Source organism: Carassius carassius, chromosome 44, assembly GCF_963082965.1.
Source record: "Carassius carassius chromosome 44, fCarCar2.1, whole genome shotgun sequence".
Taxonomy (NCBI): Eukaryota; Metazoa; Chordata; class Actinopteri; order Cypriniformes; family Cyprinidae; genus Carassius; species Carassius carassius.
The window spans coordinates 22,026,179-22,046,864 of NC_081798.1; the positions used below are offsets into that span (position 1 = coordinate 22,026,179).

At 36.1% G+C, this 20,686-nt stretch overlaps 1 protein-coding gene across 2 annotated transcripts; it reads left to right on the forward strand.

Annotated features, from left to right (window-relative positions):
* The first annotated feature begins 218 nt into the window (after nucleotides 1–218).
* LOC132126268 (dolichyl-diphosphooligosaccharide--protein glycosyltransferase subunit 2-like) lies at nucleotides 219–20,279 on the forward strand. 2 transcript variants are annotated; one of them, XM_059537412.1, is made up of 18 exons: nucleotides 219–319; nucleotides 1,067–1,254; nucleotides 1,342–1,437; nucleotides 1,699–1,874; nucleotides 1,989–2,064; nucleotides 5,332–5,466; nucleotides 5,581–5,757; nucleotides 5,839–5,957; nucleotides 6,682–6,787; nucleotides 6,902–6,993; nucleotides 7,093–7,207; nucleotides 7,799–7,993; nucleotides 8,135–8,221; nucleotides 8,910–9,005; nucleotides 9,181–9,256; nucleotides 10,027–10,156; nucleotides 14,292–14,387; nucleotides 19,945–20,279. In XM_059537412.1, exons 1-17 carry the CDS (start codon nucleotides 307–309, stop codon nucleotides 14,341–14,343), a joined length of 1,929 nt encoding a protein of 642 aa, XP_059393395.1. In that variant the 5' UTR covers nucleotides 219–306; the 3' UTR covers nucleotides 14,344–14,387; nucleotides 19,945–20,279. The 2 variants fall into 2 exon arrangements, with proteins under 2 accessions (XP_059393395.1, XP_059393396.1); XM_059537413.1 differs by lacking the exon at nucleotides 14,292–14,387.
* The last annotated feature ends 407 nt before the right edge of the window (nucleotides 20,280–20,686 follow it).

A 20,686-nucleotide genomic window follows, 5' to 3' on the forward strand; every position in this document is an offset into this window, starting at 1 on the left:
ACCGTTTTTCCCATGTTTCATTCATTTTGACACGACTTGGCTCACACCACATGAGGTTTGTAGGGGTCATCTGTCCCTCATTGTAATGTACATTTCATACATTTTACATATTTACGAATGTTTCATTTATCAAATGCATGATTTCAATTTTCTATATAATATATATCATCGGGCTATTCATTTTTAAGGTTTAATATCTTTTATTAGATCAAATTAACATATATGTCCCCCTACATTGGTGAAATAAATTTAATCCGTATGACCCGGAAGTCCTCTGAGCTTTTGGTGACGGTGCATTAGGCGAAAATGGCTCATCTCTGTAAGTAATATTTCTGCATGATTTTATGCTTTTGTTAAAGATTTATGTTCATTCAATCAGTGTAAGAGTGAGCAGCGATGTTTCGCTGACATGTTTAGGCACACTTTGTGAATGCAGTTAGTCACATTTTGTCCGAGCAGTTGTTCTTGCAGTTAGTCAATCAGTAACGTTACCTTCATTTATTCTGATATTAGTTACTATGATATTAGATGTTTTAGTAGTATTGTGCGTAGTATTTATCCAGTGTCAGGTGAACATTTATGGTGCATTTTCATGTCAATTCTGGTGTTTATATCTAATCCTATTTATGTTTAGGACCTAAAGCCCCCCCCCCCCACACTTCTGTTGTGAAGTTATAAAAGGCTTAATAAAGACACTTCAAGATTACAGCTGAGAATTTGTATTATGTTGTATATCCATTGTGATAATAGGCCTGGTGGAAAAGACCTGGACATTTCTGTGGTGAATTAAAAAATAAAATTAAGTTAAGCTCAGCTGTAAAATATTTAATCGGCTGGAAATTGCTCTTTGTAAGTCTATACAATGATAATAAATATATAAATAAATAAAGCTTCAGAACATCCAATCTTCAGTATTTCCAATTTGTTTAAAACCAGCTCTTACCACATCCTCAAAATGCATATAATGTTTTTCCAGGAGTCAAATGCTTCCTTTAAGTGCAGTTACCTTGAGATACATGCATGTCATTATATGAACTGCATTCTTTGTGCATGTACCCATTTGAAGGTTTGTTTAGCCTGTTGGTCCTGTCCCTGGTTCTTGAGACCCAGGCCCTGACCCCAACCCATCATCTGACCACCACTGATGTGGCCAGACTTCAGGCTGTATTGAGCCAACCCTTCACTGACCTCAAGTCTGCCTATTACTCTGTTGTTGGACTTGGCAAGTTGGGAATCTTTGCTGCGGATGCAGATGTAAGAAAAAAAAAACCTCTTTAAAAAAAATATATATATATTAGTCTTTACCAGTGTGTCTAATTTGGTCTTATCTGTCTACATCAGGAGACATGCAGGTTTATCAACTCAAACCTGGATCCCTCTAGCGTGGAGTCACTCTTTTATGCAGCAGAAGCCAGCCAGGCTTTGTCTGGATGTGAGGTAAAATACTTCTTCACTTTCCTTTTTGCATTGATCACTGGTTGCATGTCAGTCAGGTCTGATAGAGATGCACCGATTGTTAAAAAAACTGTTTAAACATGGTTTGGTGGACTTGGCTAGTTTAAACTGGTCTCATTGGCAAAGTTGATGTTTAGCTGGGCAGCCTAAATGGCCAGTCACTTTCAAATAATAGGTCACATTGCACACAGTAATTCTAACTTGCAAATCCACAAATTGTATTATCTATTTTGTTCCTGACAGATTCCTGTGTCGAATGACACGCGTGACTTGCTTTTGGCCACTGTCAGTGAGGACTCCACTGCCTCTCAGATCCATCAGTCTGTGAGTGCTCTCAGCGCTCTTGGGTTACCTCTGGCCTCACAGGAGGTGGTCAGTGCCCTGAAAGCTCGCATCTCCAAAGAGGATAATGTCTTGGCGTAAGTACATGTCCTGATGTTAAAATGTTTTGTTTTAACTTGTGGCTTGCTTTGTGGTCTCTTTTTATTAGTTTAATTTTGAGACCTAACTCTGATTTTCTCTTCTCCTGACAGAATCATTTTGGCACTGCAGACTGCGTCTCGTCTCTCGCAGCAAGCTGAACTTGGGGATATCCTGGAGGAGATTGAGGTGAGTGATTAGTGCGTCACCTCAGGCTTATTAGCCACAGAACAATCAACTTTAATCCTAAAGCCTAGACTATAGAAATTATAAAATAACAGTTTAGGGATTTTTTTTCTTTCTTTTTAAGTAAAAAATATAATCAATTACCTAGAGGGGGCAGGGCTGTGCTGTGCAAGTGTGGTAAAAATAACAATTAAACCATTTTAATAAAATGTACTGTTGATGATGGGGAGAAATTACACTGCTAGTTTTTATTAGTAATGCATCATCAATAAATTTGAATAAGAAATATGATAGTTTGAAATAATCCAATCATAGTCAAATAATGGTGGGCATTACCATTTGGACAAGTGAATAAACAACTGAAAACTGAAGCACATTACTCGGTTGTTAATTACATCATCCAAATGCATCCTATATGAAATTAATAAAATAAATACTCAACATAAACATTATTACAACTCATGTCTTCAAAAAATGAATTTTGAGTTGGATGCTAGTCAGAATTCCCATTGTGAGTGCTTTCCTCCTGTAGGATCACGCGGAAACAACACCGTGCAAAAACACAATAAAAATCAGTATTAAAAAATACAGTAGTGTGCTAATTAAAATGTAATATACATATTCTGTAAGAGCTTGTTGAACATCTTGCATTTAATTGCACAACTGCATTTTCTGCCTTATCAACTGATTCGTCCCTGCAGTTTTTTTCTTCCAATAACAAGAAATCATTTCAAATTAAAACAGTGTTGAAGAAAATATAATGAGAAAAATAACCAGATTATTATTATCATCATCAATGTTTAAAAAAGAACATCTTGAAGCAGTTAGGGCTGTCACTTTTGAGAAAAATCTAATTAGAACGGATATCGAATATCATGCAATGTATTTGAATATATTCGAATATCTACGTGACCCTAGTGCATTAAAAATAAAATAAAAAACACCATAGCCTAATGGAGATTCAATCACAAATGTATTACCAGTGAGTCATAAACAGGAATATCTGGATTATTATTTTTTTTACTTAATGTTTGAAACAGCAGGTTATCAACTTAGAATATCAATTTATATGCATATCCCCCAACATTAGGCTAAATAAAAAAAGAAAAAATACGATTCAGAACAGGCACAAACAATAACGTGATAACATTTCTTAATATTGTTTGCAAGAAACACAAGTCAATCTACTTGATCTGGATTAAGTGCGGCTCTCTTTTTATTTACAATGTTCCCCGCGTTGGAGAACACGCGTTCGGAGCGCACAGACGTGCCTGGCTACTAGCTATTATTCGCTTGATTTGGTCATGGGCCTACGCGACAATACGTCTATAGTGCCCTCTACTGGATAAGATGGCAACGAATAAAATAAAAAACAAACGGTCTAATCATAGACTGTAAAAAATGCGCTACATTTTTAAAACTGGATATTTTATTTATAGTTCGATTACGGATATTTCACGTCATGTTCGAATGCATATTCGTATATCGAATAAAAAAGTGACAGCCCTAGGAGTATGATGTTGCTGTATGAGCTGTGCTGAGGCTGAAGAGTGCATGAACGGCATTTTAACGGCAAATTAAGCATTTTGGTAGCGCAGCTGATTATTTAACTCAACCAAATGCGTGTTATATAGAAGTAATCCGATATATACAACATAAACTTAAAATGACAACTTGCATTTGCACCAAAGCTCACATGCTAAAATAGAGGTGCCCAAAAATTTACAACATACAGAATGAAATTTACAACATACAGAATGATCATTGTTTTCAAGTACTTAAGTGTTTAAATGCCTTTATTTACAGTGCATAACATTTTGAATTGTGTAGGCCATTTTAGGGTAATGAATGAATTTAACAGTTCATGTTTTGATTGTTACTAATGGTTAAAGCTCACACAACATGTCTAGGATCATGTTTCATACTAGTTAAAAAAAAATTTAAGTAATGTGCTTTTTAGGGCTGGGCGATATATCGAATATTAGCGATACTATCGGAATAATTTTGACGACGATGTACAATTTGAATATATCGGGAATATCGAATATTTCAAATTCAAGCATACTTTCCCAAAAGAACGCGCCGAATGTCCAAAAAAGGAACCTGTAACTGCTGACTGCTCTACGCCCCTCTACTACGAGAGCTTTAATGATAGCGGTTGCCAGATAACAAGAGTTTAAATCTCCCAATCAGAGCTCCACTGTTACAAGGATACATTTTCTTCCCGGTGTTTGCTTATTTTAAGCAATCTGGCAACCATGCGCACGTGCTCACTCCTCATTGCGGAAGAGCCGCCGATGATAATCTGAAAACACTAACAAGCTGGAATTGAGCGATCTAATGAAAGCGTCGTTCAGCCCACAGACATCATGGTTCAGCCGGTCTGTGTTCTGTCATGAGATCTCAACTGTATTGTTTGCATTTGTGATCGCAAAATAAATGCACTTACTCGACCGCTGATGTTTGAATAGAGAAACATAGGCTATGGCCATTTGGAATTACTATTGGGGAATTTCACTGATATGTTTACCAGTTTCCATAATATAGACAGAGAGAATGCAAAAGTCTTTGGTATTCATTTATATATATTTATATATAAGAAATAGCTATGTGCTTCAGCAACTAGCTCCCCATCTAAGAGGGTTTTTAGTGTCAGTAGGAACATAGTTTCATGCCACAGAGCTTCTCTTAAAACCACAGACAGTTGACAGACTTGTGTTTTTAGCTTAAAAACTTGTTAAAAATTAAAATAAAATACTTATCCCAGTTGCATAGTTTAAATTGTGAATTGCATGCACTAAAAAGTTGACAGAATGCACTTTCTGTAACTGTTACTTAATTTGCACTGCTTCAGTTACATATAGACCTACATGTATTCATTAATAAAAAAGCAGTAAGTGATCTCTTGGTCTAGATTTTTTAACTGCTTAAATTAGCTGTTTAATCTAAATGTTTTTTTTTTTTTTTAATGGGCAAAAGAAAATCATGTTTTATTTTTTATTATTTAAATGCAAACATATCGAGATATATATCGAATATCGTAAAAAATTTGACAATATCGAGATATCATTTTTTTTTGTATATCGCCCAGCCCTAGTGCTTTTATAACAATTCTTTAAGCAGTGTTCTTGTTAACAATCGACTGAATACAAAGCTGCTTTCAAACTTTTCTGATTTGTCTCATTTGCTCAGTGTACCAGAAACCTGCTTTTTATTTGTTTTAATTTTTTTGGTATTCTTATGTGATTTGTATATTCTTCTTCATTGTAGGATCTCGCTGCCCGTTTAGATGATCTGGGTGGAGTGTATCTTCAGTTTGAGGAAGGGCTGGAGGCCACAGCATTGTTTGTTTCTGCTGCATATTCCCTGTCCGATCATGTGGACATGGAGCCCCCCCTGAAAGAGGTTCATAGTTTAGCCCCCTCAGAATAAATGGATAACCATGTGCAACAAAATACATTCTGTAAGTATTTGAAGTACAGTCTGAAGGTAAATGGCTCCTCCACTTGTCCATCACAGGATCAGGTAATCCAGCTAGTGAACTCCATCTTCAGTAAGAAGTCTTGGGACTCTCTCTCAGAGGCATTCAGTGTGGCTAGTGCGGCTGCATCGCTTTCCAACAATCGCTTCCATGTACCTGTCATTGTCAGTGCCCAGGGCCCTTCTGCCGTATCCCACAGCCATCCATTCCTCCGGGTAGGCCTTAATTTTGAGTGTGTACTCTACAGATTATTTCAGGTCTCTCAAAAAATATAATGTCTGTGTTTGTTACTGCAGCTTCAGGTGACTGATGTCCTTTGCCAGCCCCTCAGTTCAGCAAGTGTGCTGGTGGAGTCGGCCAGTGCTGTGTCCTCAAAATCTGCCATCCTAAGCCAGGCACCCTTCACCCTCAGAGAGTATGTGAGAGCATCGTAGATGACAACTTTCAAATAATAATTAATGCCATTCAAATTTTTAAACTGCAGAAAAAAGTCTTAATACCATATAATGTATTTTCCGGACTATAAGTCACACTTTTTTCATAGTTTGGCTGGTCCTGCGACTTATAGTCAGGTGCGACTTTTTTATCAAAATGAATTTGATATGAATCCACACATAAAGAACATTAAATAGGTTTAATGACATTTCAAATGTGCATGCATGACCAGGAATAATTTATTCTTGCATGCCAATGATGTATGTCTTGGCTTCAAATTTATCTATAATACATTAAACTAGTGCTTTCAAACGATTAATCCTATCCAAAAAATATATCTAATGTTTACGTAATATGACTTTATTATGTGTATATATAACTACGAACACATGCATGTATATGTTTAAGAAATATAAGCTGTTTATATATTTATATATAATAAAAAATATAAATGTATATACATGTAAATATTTTCTAAATATGTGTGTATTTGTGTGTACAAATACATATAGTATGTAAACAAAAACGTTTATTTTGGATGCGATTAATAATTTGACAGCACTAATTTAAACTATCCCTCTATCTAATGTGCATAGTGCTTCAGTGCAAACTCTGGATAAGTAACGTAATATGCCTGAAACACACAGTAATGATTTCATTTGGTAATATTTCCTTTGTTTAAAAGACTGTCCTTTGTTTCACAGTGGGGTTTTTGAGCTGAATTTCATGGCCAGTCAACCAGCGAGTGGCTACTATCAGTTCTCTGTTGCCATTGCTGGTGACAGCAGATTTGTTGCCAACCATGTTGAGGTACTTTACTGAATCTTTGAAATGTGCTAGGAAAATCAAAGTTTAGTTTGTATCTGTTTATCTTATTGTATCTGTCGTGCCTTAGATCAAAACTTGTTTGATTTACTTTCTCAGCTCAAAGTAAAGGTCTCTACCCGAGTTGCCATCAACAACATGGATTTGTCTGTCGTGGACAAGGACCAGAGTATTGGCCCCAAAACCACCAGGTAACATCTAGAACCACCAGCTTCTATCAAGCTCTGTTTGATTAATTTTCTCTTTATTGTATAATTAAGCCAGTGTATGCGTTGAACTCTGTTTTTCAGAGTGGAATATCCAACTAAAGCCAAAGCATCTTTTATGGCAGACAGCCATCAAAACTTTGCCATGACATTCCAGTTAGTTGATGAGACCACAGGAGTGGAACTCACCCCTCACCAGGTGATTATTCCACCCAAAATGGTTTTCTTTTATGCAGAAAGCATGACAAGTGAATAAATTCTGCCCTCATTGTATAGTCTTATGTTTTCATTCGTGAGAAGCCTTTTTGTGAGGTTTTTATCTTCGAAGAGGACATCGGATGCAAAATTCACTTTTACATGGTGTTTGCATATAAATGTGTCTTAGCAGTGTTCAGACACAAGCACCATACAAGGAGTAAAATCCATTTGCTCTTGGAAGAGAAAAAATAAGAGATGGGTGGGGTGAGCAGTAGCTCATTATCATTTAAAGAGACACGAAACATGTTGCTGTGAACAGAGCTATTCTATTACAAGGTAAAAAGGGTAATGTTTTACACAACCATTGAGAAATTCTAACCAATGTATGTGTCAGATATTTCATGAAGACCCTAAAGATTCATACCAAGTTGTAGAAAATGGGCATCCGATGTCTCCTTCAAAACCTTGGATAGGGATGTGTGATTAAGCTCATGTCATCAAAATCTCACTCCAAGCAAGCAAAGTTGGCAATCCTATTTAAATGCACTGTTCAAAAACATTTAAGTGAACTGATTAAAGTCATTGCTTTCAGACCTTTGTGAGGTTACACAACCAGAAGACAGGTCAGGAGGTCGTGTTTGTGGCTGAACCTGATAGTAAGAATTTGTATAAGTTTGAGCTTGACACAACTGAGAGAAAGACAGAGTTTGACTCCATCTCTGGCACCTATGCTCTTTACCTGATGGTGGGAGATGCTACGCTGGAGAACCCCATTTTGTGGAACGTGGTAAGGCAGTTATTTTAATTTGAGAACTCTGGGATCTAGCAATAGACTTTTACAAGTGCTGTGGTGTTGTTTTTTCTGGCATGTTTGGAAATGTTGAGTTGTCATTGTTTAGTCTAAATTTAGACTTAATTTTTCTCAAAGGCTGATGTTGTGCTGAAGTTCTTAGATGAAGAGGCACCTGGAACAATTCAGGCTAAAACTTTGTATGTACCCAAACCAGAAATCCAGGTAAGCTCTATTGATACTCAAGGATGACAAGATATTCTGAGAAAAATGCCAAATTTCTGGGCTGAGAACATGATTATGATAATAATCTAATTATTATTATTAATAAAAACTTAATATTAATTTCTATATATAAATCTGGGATTCGATCTTATCTAAACAAATCAACATTTTAGGATTAAATAAATGAAACCATGCATGAAATTATTTTTAAAAATATTTCCAATTCTGCAGTTTTTCACAAGTCAAACAAGCAAGTTTGTGATATTGACTCTGTGGACTTTGTATAAAAGGACAGATTTTCCTCCTTCCACTGAAACATAAGATGCTATTCGGAACAGTACTATATCTTTGTGGATAGCGTGGGTCATCAGGTTTAATTTGTAACCTTAAATGCTACTTAAAGAAATGGGGCATATGCCAAATTAAGAGAAACTATAGGATCCATGTAAATATTTTAGATTAGTAATTACACAATTTAAGAAACTAGAACAGTGCAGTTATTGCATTTTATGTATTGGTATTTTTAATAACTGTTGTACTGTTGAATTGATGGTTCCTTATATCAAGATGTATATCGAAAGGCTAAAAATTTCAATATCAAAATATGCCCAGTCCTATCTGTTACCTTATTTCTGTATTCTTTTAATTAATTTAGTTTTTGTTCCATTAAAAAAAAATGTTTCTACAGCATCTTTTCAGAGAGCCGGAGAAGAAGCCACCCACAGTTGTATCCAATGCATTTACTGCCTTGGTCCTCTCTCCTTTTCTGCTCCTGCTCATACTGGTAATGGCCTTCTGACCCATTAATATGGGTGCATGTAAAAACTGACATGGAAATAAATGAAACCGTGTAAACTAAGCTTGTGATTTCTGTTGCTTTAGTAAAATATATATATATATATTTGATCTATCATTGTCATTCACTCTGCCATGCTTGTTTCTCCCTCTTGCCTGTACAGTGGTTTAAACTTGGAGCCAATATCTCAAACTTCACACTGTCACCCAGCACTATTCTCTTCCACCTAGGCCATGCAGGTAAGACTGCTTTTTTTTTACACAGTTCTCAGCACCAGTTTTTTTTTTACTTGTTTTACATTGAAAATGAAGTCAAGATCCATCACAGTACCAAAAGAAAGTCCTCCAAATGAAATGGGCTATGAATTAATTAAATAACTAATTCATTGAATAGTTTTAAGTTTATCATAACCAGTTTTGCACACTGAACTTTCAAATCAACATACAATTGAATAGAAAATATTTTAAATACTTGTTTGATGGAATATTTAACTTAACTAGGGGTGCACCATATATATATATTTTGGACGATGATTAATGCGCATCTCGTCAGTAAAGCCGGTTATCTAATCAGCAGTAAATACCATTGTGTGTGTGATTTCACATAGAGCAGCTGTTTCTACACTGAGCCGTTGTTAACTGACAATCTGCGCAAATCCATGTTCATTATCGGCTTGGATTTGCGCAGCTTTTCCGTTAACAAGGGCTCCGTGTAGAAACAGCTGCTCTGTGAAATCACACACCTGATGGAAATTTACTGCTGATTAGATAACCATCAATATATATCGTGCACCTCTAAACTTAACTCCTTTTTCTGCTTCTCTCAATTGATCCATGTATGGAATTGAGCAAAGTAATTGCACAATTATAATGTTTGCCTTGTTTTTTCACTTTTCGCTGCTCTTTTAAACATACCTGCATCCAGTTTAACTTCTTTAATGTGACATGCTTTTGAGAGAGAACTGAGAAAAAAAAAAATAAGTTTTTTTTTTTTTACTCTTCTCTTGCAGCTATGTTGGGTCTAATGTATGTGTACTGGACTCACTTGAACATGTTCCAGACTCTGAAGTATCTGGCTATCATAGGCAGCCTCACATTCCTAGCTGGGAACCGAATGCTAGCACAAAAAGCTGTGAAAAGGTACAGTAACAGTTTTAAACTGATATTGCCTCTGTTGTCCTTTCCAAGCACCAGAATGGAAAGCATGTTAAGACCGTCCAAATCATTCAAGTCAAGTCACCTTTATTTATATAGCGCTTTAAACAAAATACATTGCGTCAAAGCAACTGAACAACATTCATTAGGAAAACAGTGTGTCAATAATGCAAAATGATAGTTAAAGGCAGTTCATCATTGAATTCAGTGATGTCATCTCTGTTCAGTTAAATAGTGTCTGTGCATTTATTAATGCAACGTCAACGATATCGCTGTAGATGAAGTGAGCCCAACTAAGCAAGCCAGAGGCGACAGCGGCAAGGAACCGAAACTCCTTCGGTGACAGAATGGAGAAAAAAACCTTGGGAGAAACCAGGCTCAGTTGGGGGCCAGTTCTCCTCTGACCAGACGAAACCAGTAGTTCAATTCCAGGCTGCAGCAAAGTCAGATTGTGCAGAAGAATCATCTGTTTCCTGTGGTCTTGTCCTGGTGCTCCTCTGAGACAAGGTCTTTACAGGGGATCTGTATCTGGGGCTCTAGTTGTCCTGGTCTCCGCTGTCTTTCAGGGCAGTAGAGGTCCTTTCTAGGTGCTGATCCACCATCTGGTCTGGATACGTACTGGATCCGGGTGACTGCAGTGACCCTCTGATCTGGATACAGACTGGATCTGGTGGCTTCGCCGACCTCGGAATAAGAGCGAAACAGACAAATATTAGCGTAGATGCCATTCTTCTAATGATGTAGCAAGTACATAGGGTGTTATGGGAAGTGTTCCCGGTTCCGGTTTACCTAATTAATGCAGCCTAAAAATCCTTTAACGGATTTGGATATTAAAAGCATATTAGTATGTTATGTGTAAACCAGGTTAAAGAGATGGGTCTTTAATCTAGATTTAAACTAGATTAGCTGACTTCTGTGACGTGAGGCAGCTAGCAGACGGTCGGTTTAGCCAGTCTGTCTGCTTCCTGACCTGGGCCCCAGTTAGTCAAGTATAAACACTAAGACTATTTGCCATATTTCTAGAGAGAAGAGTGGCGCCACCCCAGGAGGGATGAAGACCATCTCTTTTCAAAAGGTCAGGTCTGCCCCAAAAGCTCGTCCAATTGTCTATGAAACCTATGTTATTCTGTGGGCACCACTTGGACATCCAGCCATTGAGTGATGACAATCTGCTATGCATCTCGTCACCACAGTAAGCAGGGAGGGGACCAGAGCATATTACAGTGTCTGACATCGTGCTTGCAAGTTCACACAACTCTTTAATGTTATTTTTAGTGATCTCCGACTGGCGAAGTCTAACATCATTAGCGCCGGCAAAAATAACAATCTTACTGTATTTACGTTTAGCATTAGCCAGCACTTTTAAATTTGCCAAGATGTCAGGCGTTCTGGCTCCCGGTAAACATTTGACTATGGTGGCTGGTGTCTCTATATTCACGTTCCGTACAATAGAATCACCAATAACTAGAGCACTTTCATCAGGTTTCTCAGTGGGTGCATCACTGAGTGGGGAGAACCTGTTTAATGTTTTGATCCGAACAGAAGAGCGGTGTTTTGACCCACGACTACGCTGCCTCACCGTCACCCAGTTGCCCTGATGCAGGGGCTCTGTTTCCAGAACCGAACAATGTACAGGAATCCCTGAGCTAGACGCATCCAAAGCCGTATCTAGAGCCCTAACATTCTTACAGTCCTCAATTAAAGTTTGGATGCGTGTCTCTAATTCTGAAATCTTCTCTGTCAGCCTATTTCATTGCATTTATCACATGTGAATCCCTCATCTGCGACAGAGATAGATAAACTGTACATGTGGCAAGAGGTGCAAATAACAATAGCAGGAGAAGCCATTACTCACCGTGCTTGATGAAATATTCTTACTGCGGTTGTTTGATGAACTTGTGAAAAACTGGAGCGAGAGAGAGGAGAGGAGAAAAGAAAACAGCGATAGGTTCGAATGAAAACGCTAATGACAAGCTAACGAGTGCTAACGCTTTGCAGGTGTACTGCACTCATGGATATAAAATAAAAGTGAACGATCAAAAATAATCTGATAAAATTGATCGATAATATCAGAAATATGGTGTGAATTAAGTTATATTTTATCACTTTAAAAAAACAGAGTGATAGTAAGATAAAGATTCTAGAGAAAAAAAAATAAAAACCACTACATGGAGCTACGATTAGCTACAGAAGGCCAACAGGAAGTAGAGAAAATACTGTCCAACAGCGAGTGTCTGAAAAGCTTTGATCACCTAATTCACTCAAATTCACTTTACCTTATTAAGTGCACTGTCCCTTTTATTCACTACACTATGCATTTGTAGCACCTTTTTTATTGTGTAAGGGACGGGATGCTTCAGATTCTAAAGAGTATTTGATTGTACAGGAAAATCTCAATCTGATGAGAAGATGAAATGCAGAATGATGTCATCAAAATTATTTATATGTTGAGGCAGTTGAGAGAGACTATAAATTTTGATTGCATGTAACCTCTAAATGCAAAAATGTTGCCATTGTTTTTGAGCAAATTAGCTATAACCTTAACACTAACATATTCAGATATAAACAGCATTTACTCACAGAAAAACTTTGCTGGCGAAAAAGGTGCAATGTTAAGTGTACGTAAAAGTAGCATGTAGTAAAATTTTGTAAAAAAAAAATGCAAATGAACCAGTGTTAGCATCATGAAACTTGTCTTTAAGACCAACCAAAGACATGATCATAGATTTTGGAAAATCTGCCATTTCAGTTTCTCCTACTGTAATAAATGGAAGAGATATTGAGTTTGTGGATGAATATCGTTATCTGGGTACAGTTATTGATAATAAATTAAATTTTAATGCTAACACAGATGCCATTTGTAAAAAGGTTCAGCAGCGTATGTTTTTTCTTAAGAAAAATGAACTCTTTTAAAGTATGCTCAGTGTTAATGACACTGTTTTATCGGAGCTTTATTGAATCCGTAATTTCTTATTGTGACATTGTATGGTTTGATTGTATCAGCCTGTCCAACAGAAACAGAATAACCAAACTGATAAAGACTGCTTCGAAAGTGATTGGAGTTCAGCAGATACTGCCCCAGGACATTTTTAAAGGACGTTGTCAAAAAAGCCTTTGCGATAATCAATTGCCCAACACACCCATTACACAAAGAGTTTGTTATTCTTCCATCAGGACGTAGATATAGAGTAATGGGAGGGAGAACAAGGAGGTTTAAGAACTCATTCATACCAACTGCTATTCTAATGTTAAATAATCTGTAATCATGAGTGTTTATTATGTGAGTGTTTTCTATGTGAGTGTTTTTTGTGATGTGCAGCACCAGTGCAAAACCAATTTCCTAAGGGATAACTAAACCCGAACTGAACTGAACTGAACCGTCATGGTAATGCAAGCCACTGTGATTATCTTGCTTAATTTTATATCGCAATCAAAATTATGCATAGATGGCGAATATTTGCTATGTCTATGCAAGGTTTTAACTTCGACTTGTTTAGAGTTCTGTCTCTTTTTTTTTTTACCAAAGGGACATTTGTACAAAAAGCAGTCAACAGTGAAGTGACCTACAATCATCTGTGAGAGTTGATGTTTGTTGGCATGATTGACAGTTGATGCGACAGATGAAAAAAGTTGGAGCTCATCCATCTACCATGTTATTAGTTGACAGATTTTCAAACGATATAGCCAACTACACAGCCTACCAATAATATTGGGGCATCTAGTAGTAGAAATGCGTACTAGCAGCCAATCATACAGCTGCCAGGCCAAGGTGAATGGAGCATTAAGGGAAGTTCACACCACTATAATAACTATAACATTTTTAATAATCACTCTTATTCTGTCCACACCATAGGTATAACTAAAAAGAGCAGTGTTATAGGAATTTCATTAAGAACAGTTTTTTTTTTTTTTTTTCAGCTGATGAGCAATAAAATTCAGCGACTTTAAAGTGTGCATTTAAAGGGGCAGATGGCATAAATGTTATTGTCCATTGGTGTGGAATCTATAACTCTGTAACTTTATAGTTATCGTTCTTGGTGTGAACAACTTTGTCTCAGTGTTTGTTTCTTTAACCCTTCTGCGTTTTTCCATTCCCTCTCTTTCTTTACCCTTCCTTTAGGATTGCTGCAGAACAAAGTAGTAGGTTGGCAAAATATAGAAGTCTGCGATAAGTGGCTGAATGTTTTGCAAAAAGAAAGGCCAGTCTCAGGCTGAAGTAAGGCTTGCTGTTGCCACCTGTGCATCCCATAATATGGCATCAACATTTCCATGACAACATCTACTGCATGGCTATGTTGGTGTGTTTGTTGAGTGAAGCTCACAACTTCCTTTTGAAACAATGCCATTTGTAACTGTCGAGCCATATTATTCATGTCATGCTTTTTATTGATCCGAGTGATGTGATCAACTTTTTTTTTGTTGTTAGCTTGTTTCACTTCATTTGTGTGTGCAGTGACAGACTGCTGTACTACACTTTAGGCCCTATGTGATAAATTTCTTCTCTTTTTTTTGGTCACTGTGAGAATTTCTCAGTTGTGGCGTTGTCTGATTAAAGTACTAGATGAACAACTACTCTAAATTCCAAGCATTCACTAAACTATTATTTTCAGTGCAAATGTGTTTCTATATAAATAAGGGGCATCATGGGGTTCACTTGGTTCACAAATAGCAGCGCTATTTGCCTGGCACAATTAATATTTCCAGCAATATAAATACAAACATACTTATAGAACAGCCAGTTTAAAAAATAATAATAAAAAACTCCTAAATACAGCAGCTAGGCTTCACTGCTACTAAAATCCGTTTTGTAACAGGTGGTAAAGAAGAATAAAAGTTAATCACAAGAAGCCTTGCCACAACTGAGGTAAATTCTAATATATAGTAGGTAGGGCTGTGCGATTAATCGAATCGAAATCGCGATTTGAGACGTTGCGATTTGCTAATCGCAAAAGCCTGCGATGTGGACGCAATATTACTCTGTTCCAGTATATGCATAACTGCCAGCCTTCAGTGACAGTCTTAGTAACCAATAGAGCGAGCGGGAGTGGGATTTTGGCGTCTACAGGGTCAGGTGAATAGTTAGGCGAATTAAAACTAAAGAAAAACATTTGTTAACTTAAGCTTTGAAAAGACAGACAATGAACAAAAAATATTTTACAAGAGCTGCGTCACAATGCATATCAAGAGCATCCCTTATTGCATGTTCACTATTCCCAATTCAGAAGTATTCCCAACTATTCCCGTGTCACGGGATTCACACTCGCACTCGCCACACTCACGCAGCCTGTTTCGTAACGCTCGGTTATATTCTCGCCCGCACCTCACCGCAAATCTCCACGAGCGCATCTGGCAGTATGAATGAGGCTCGACGCAGGTTTGCGCCTGGCTCTCGTTTAAAACGAATGTAAATTCAGTCTAACTGCTTGCTAATTTCTCTTGAATGAAATGAAACATTCAGCACATTTTCCACTTTGTCTCAAAATCCCAAATACAGTGTAACATGTAATACTTTAATGATTGACTAAAGAAATACAGTTCGTTATTTATATAAAAAAATAAATATCTCCAGTGAAATTCTATAAAATGAGTTAAACCTTGTGGGGTCTTTGGTCATTTCTGTGAGTTGTGAGAGGTGTGAATACAAAAAAAAATTGAGGGCATGATTCGAACAGTCTAAGTGGGTGTAAAAAAATAGTAACACTCAAGGTCTTCGGTCAAATATGACCGGCCATAGGAAATGAATGGGAAATAGACAAAAACACAACAATTCAGAGAATATTTGTGTACACAATCTACAAATAAATCACAAAACTGAAAAAAAGTGCACAGTAGTGAAGGCATGACACTATTAAACATCAAGAGTCTGATATTGACACATTCAATCACACACAGTTGCACACACACACACACACACAATTACACATAGACACCTATGAACTATTGTGTCTGTAACACAGAGCAAAGTTTTGAGAATGTGAAATCCATTCAATAATTTAGTCATAATGCAGAAAAATCTAACAGCAGTTAAGGTATGACACTCTAAATCATCAAACATATATATATATATATATATATATATCTCAGTACAGACCAAAAGTTTGGAAACATTACTATTTTTAATGTTTTTGAAAGATGTTTCTTCTGCTCATCAAGCCTGCATTTATTTGATCAAAAATACAGAAAAAACAGTAATATTGTGAAATATTATTACAACTTATAATAGTTTTCTATTTGAATATGCTTTAAAAAAATAATTTATTCCTGTGATGCAAAGCTGAATTTTCAGCATCATTACTCCAGCCTTCAGTGTTACATGTAACATCCAGTCTATCACATGATCATTTAGAAATCATTCTAATATTCTGATTTATTATGAGTTTTGGAAACAGTTCTGCTGTCTAATATATTTGATGAATAAAAGGTTAAAAATAACTGCATTTATTCAAAATAAAAAAAGTCTAATAATATATATTCTAATAATAATATATTTTCTATACTATCACTTTTTATCAATTTAACACATCCTTGCTGAATAAAAGTATTGATTCTATTTAAAAAAAAGAAAGAAAAAAAAATTGCTGACCCCAAATACTGACCAGTAGTGTATATTATTACAAAATATGTATATTTTAAAAACATAGCTTCTTTTTTTTTTTTTTTTTGATTCAAAGTATCCTAAAAAAGTATCACATGTTCTGAAAAAATATTAAGCAGCAGAACGGTTTCCAACTTTGATAATCAATCATCATATTAGAATGATTTCTAAATGATCTTGTGATAATGATCCTAAAAATTCAGCTTTGCATCACAGAAATAAATTATAAAGTATAATACATTTTAAAACAATTATTTTAAATTGTAATATATCACAATATTACTTTTTTCTGTATTTTTGATCAAATAAATGCAGGCTTGATGAGCAGAAGAAACTTCTTTCAAAAACATAAAAAATAGTAATGTTTCCAAACTTTTGGTCTGTACTGTATACTGTACTGTGTGTGTGTGTGTGTGTGTGTGTATATATATATATATAATAAAATATATTGTATTGGTGGATCAACAGTAATTCCTATTGGATTCCTAATTTTGTAATGGTTTCATGGAAACTAAGAATTTCTTTATTTTTTCAGCAGGGTAATTATAATCATACTGTGTAATCGTACTGTGCTGCACATTATTGACAATATTAAGCTGAAGCTTGACTTTGCAAATTTAAAAACCGCAAATCAAATCGCAATCGCAATATCTGTAAAAAAAAATCACAATTAGATATTTTCCCCATATCGCACAGCCCTAATAGTAGGTGCATGGTACCATACAGACAAAAATAACCAATATACTTATCTAACATCAATAAACAATGATTTAAATGAAATCCAATTGAATGTGAAGCGTCACAGTGAATTCTGGGAATGCCAGTGTGTGGTTTGTCAGTATTTAAATTGCCCATTTAACAATATTTTACTACAAAATTACATGAAATGACAAGATCAAGAATAGACAAAATCTGTGACAGTTTTTTACTGTCAAAATTACAATATTTTTTAGAGGGCAGATTGTTGTAGTCTCCTCATCCTTTTTAACCTAGTACTCCTAACTGGCCTGCTAAAGAGGAATTGCTCTGTGCAAATGGTGATGTTTACCCCAGTACCTAATTTGCATGTGTTTTTTAATCATTCTGAAGCACTGGATACATGATGCATGCTAATAAACTATATGCTCAATGCATGCAACTTATTCTTGGTTAAATTCCCCTTCCTAAAATTATTTTGCATACTGGAGTGGATTGGTCATGATTAATACAGTATTTCATTTTAAATTATTTTCTTTTTTAATTATAGTCATTAATTTATACTAACTTTGCTTTCAGTGCAGCACTGTATTTGTTTCTCAGACGTTCTGTTTAGGGTTTGAAAGTAGGGCTGGATGATTAATCGAAAAGTAATTGAAACCGAAATTCAGAACCTCTAACCGACTTAATTTTCCCATGTCAGTTATTTCGGTTTTTTAATCCTGTCAATACTTCCCCCTAAAAAACATACTACCGCTTGTGTAGCCACATGTCTCTGCTCTCCAGTCAGTGGCATAAAAGCAAAACACGGAGGTGAACGCCGGTTCAACACATAGTGATGGCACGCGAGCGGTGAGCCTTGCGTCTTCACTAAACTTTGTCAGTTGTATTTGTTATATGGTTTGGACATTCAAGCGATTAGATGATCGGATGTGTATTATTATATCGAGCTACCATGTTCACGCAGCTGCATTGTGGCACGAGCACTCATATAAACAGTAGCTGTGAAGATCGCGCGCACAGAGGAACGCAAAAACTAGTTGTCAGCGCTGTCCTGTGATTTATTACTAAAGTAGCTTAGAATCTCAAAACTTATTATAGCATATTTTTCTACTTTTGAAGGCTATTTACAACCCACAGCTTCACAATAATATAGAGACAGTATGACTAATTCACACACGCAATCACTCGTACTGGTACTGTGCTAATTTATCTTTATCTGATCATTATTTATCTCTTACACCGAGCAATAATCTATAAGAAATGTTACGAACATAGATAAAATAACTGCTGATAGTGAGCTATGATTGTCAGATCGCGCTTTTTAATAGGAAAAAATATCCCCTTTACTAGTCGATCTCAACCGTCTGGCTGAGGCCAGTCTAAAAAGACGCTCAGGACAGTTGACAGAACGCTGCTGCGTGTCGTCATGAAAGCGTATCATTTTCACGTGTTATTAAGCCTTGCCACTTGCAAATGTAACCGTTCAAAAGACTTTAAGGCATTCAAACACAAGACGTGGAAAAGCTGAACTGAGCAGCTGGTTACTCGCGCTGTGCTCAGTGCGCACGCGGAGAGAGAGCCACGTCTCACAGACAGTAACACTGAACTGAGCTCTCCTTTGCGGAATTGCTAATGCAACCTTTTCACACTGAACACAATTAATCATTGCTTGGTAATTGGCCAACAAAAAATTGACTGTTGTATGAAGTTTTGTTTGATAGAAAGATATGTAATGGATTACAAAGTTATCTGAAATTATCAAGATGAATTTGTTCTGACAGTTTAACTCTGAGTTCTTGTCAAATTTTATTACCATTTTCTAAACTATAGCAAATAAACTGATAATGTGAGAAATGTTGAAGGTGTCTGAATAAATTTTGGTTTGACTGTATGTTTAACTTTTACTGTGCTATTTTACATTTAATTATTCGGTTTCTGTACCTGGACACTTACAAACTTGAAAAAACTTAAACACTGTGTAAATAGCACAAACAAATAAACAGAACGAACATGCAAATTAAACACTTACAAACGGGGCCGACTGGTACAACCTGTACCGGGGCCCTGCTATCCCCAGCTACGGCCCTGCTTACAGTACAAACCTTGTCAGTGAACTATGAGGGCAAAAAAACAAAACAGAAACAAAATAATCGTTCATTAATCGTAATCGAGGTAAAATGTTCAATTAATCGAGGTTTTGAATTTAGCCATAATCGTCCAGCCCTATTTGAAAGTGTTCCATTAACTTTTAGCATTCAGAAGGTAACCAGCAGATGATGTTGTGGATATTTGCATTCTCTGATTGGCCTTTCCTGCATCTGTTTAACCAACTGCAGTGTGATTTGATGTAAAAAATGTTCCATTTCAGGTTATGTAGAACTGCACTTTAAAACCTAAGCTTTTGCTACCTTGCAAGCACTGCTATTTCCTCCAGGAAATACTAATTTGGTTTTAATCAGTACTTTGTTCTCTTTTTCAGACTTGATAGAAAATGATGCTGGCAAAATCAAGAAGACCATGGATGTTTCATAGTCATGTTTTTTCTTTAAGAAATTTGGGAACAGATGTATTGGTGGTGGTTTAAAAGAAAAACAAAGATGCAGGCCGGAATGTTCTGGAATTTTCAAAAATACAAATTGAATGTGACATAAGAAACATGCAGGTTTTTTTTTTTTTGAGAAATCACTGTCAAAAGAATACATTGAGGATATGATTTGTTTCTTGTACATTGAATTGTATTTGGTAATGAATATGAAAGTTTTTGATCTACTGTGGTTTCCTGTTTTTGGAAGGATGTTCATTTGATTTTTGTAATGAATAGTGAAGTATGTTCCTGATTGAGGGTTGTGTTTTTTTTTTTTTTTGGTCATACCATCAGAGCACCAGTTTTGTTTGTCATCAACTGAACAGAAATGTGGAATCATTCTTCCAGTCACAGTCCCAATTTTTTTTTTTTTTTTTTTTTTTTATAAAAACAATTTAAACACAATTACTTGTTTTGTGTTTTTTTTTTAGTGGCCGATACTGGTTTTCAGAGAGCTGGGTGGCTAATATAACAGAACACGCCTAGTCATTCTCTACTATTCTAAAAAGTAGAAAATAAGATTTTAACAAGTATGAAATGCAAGTATGGTGATTATGTAGTAACCAAAACGTTAAAGAAGTGAAATTAGCCATTTTGAAGGGCTATGTGTGTATGCTGGACACTGCTCTTAACTTTT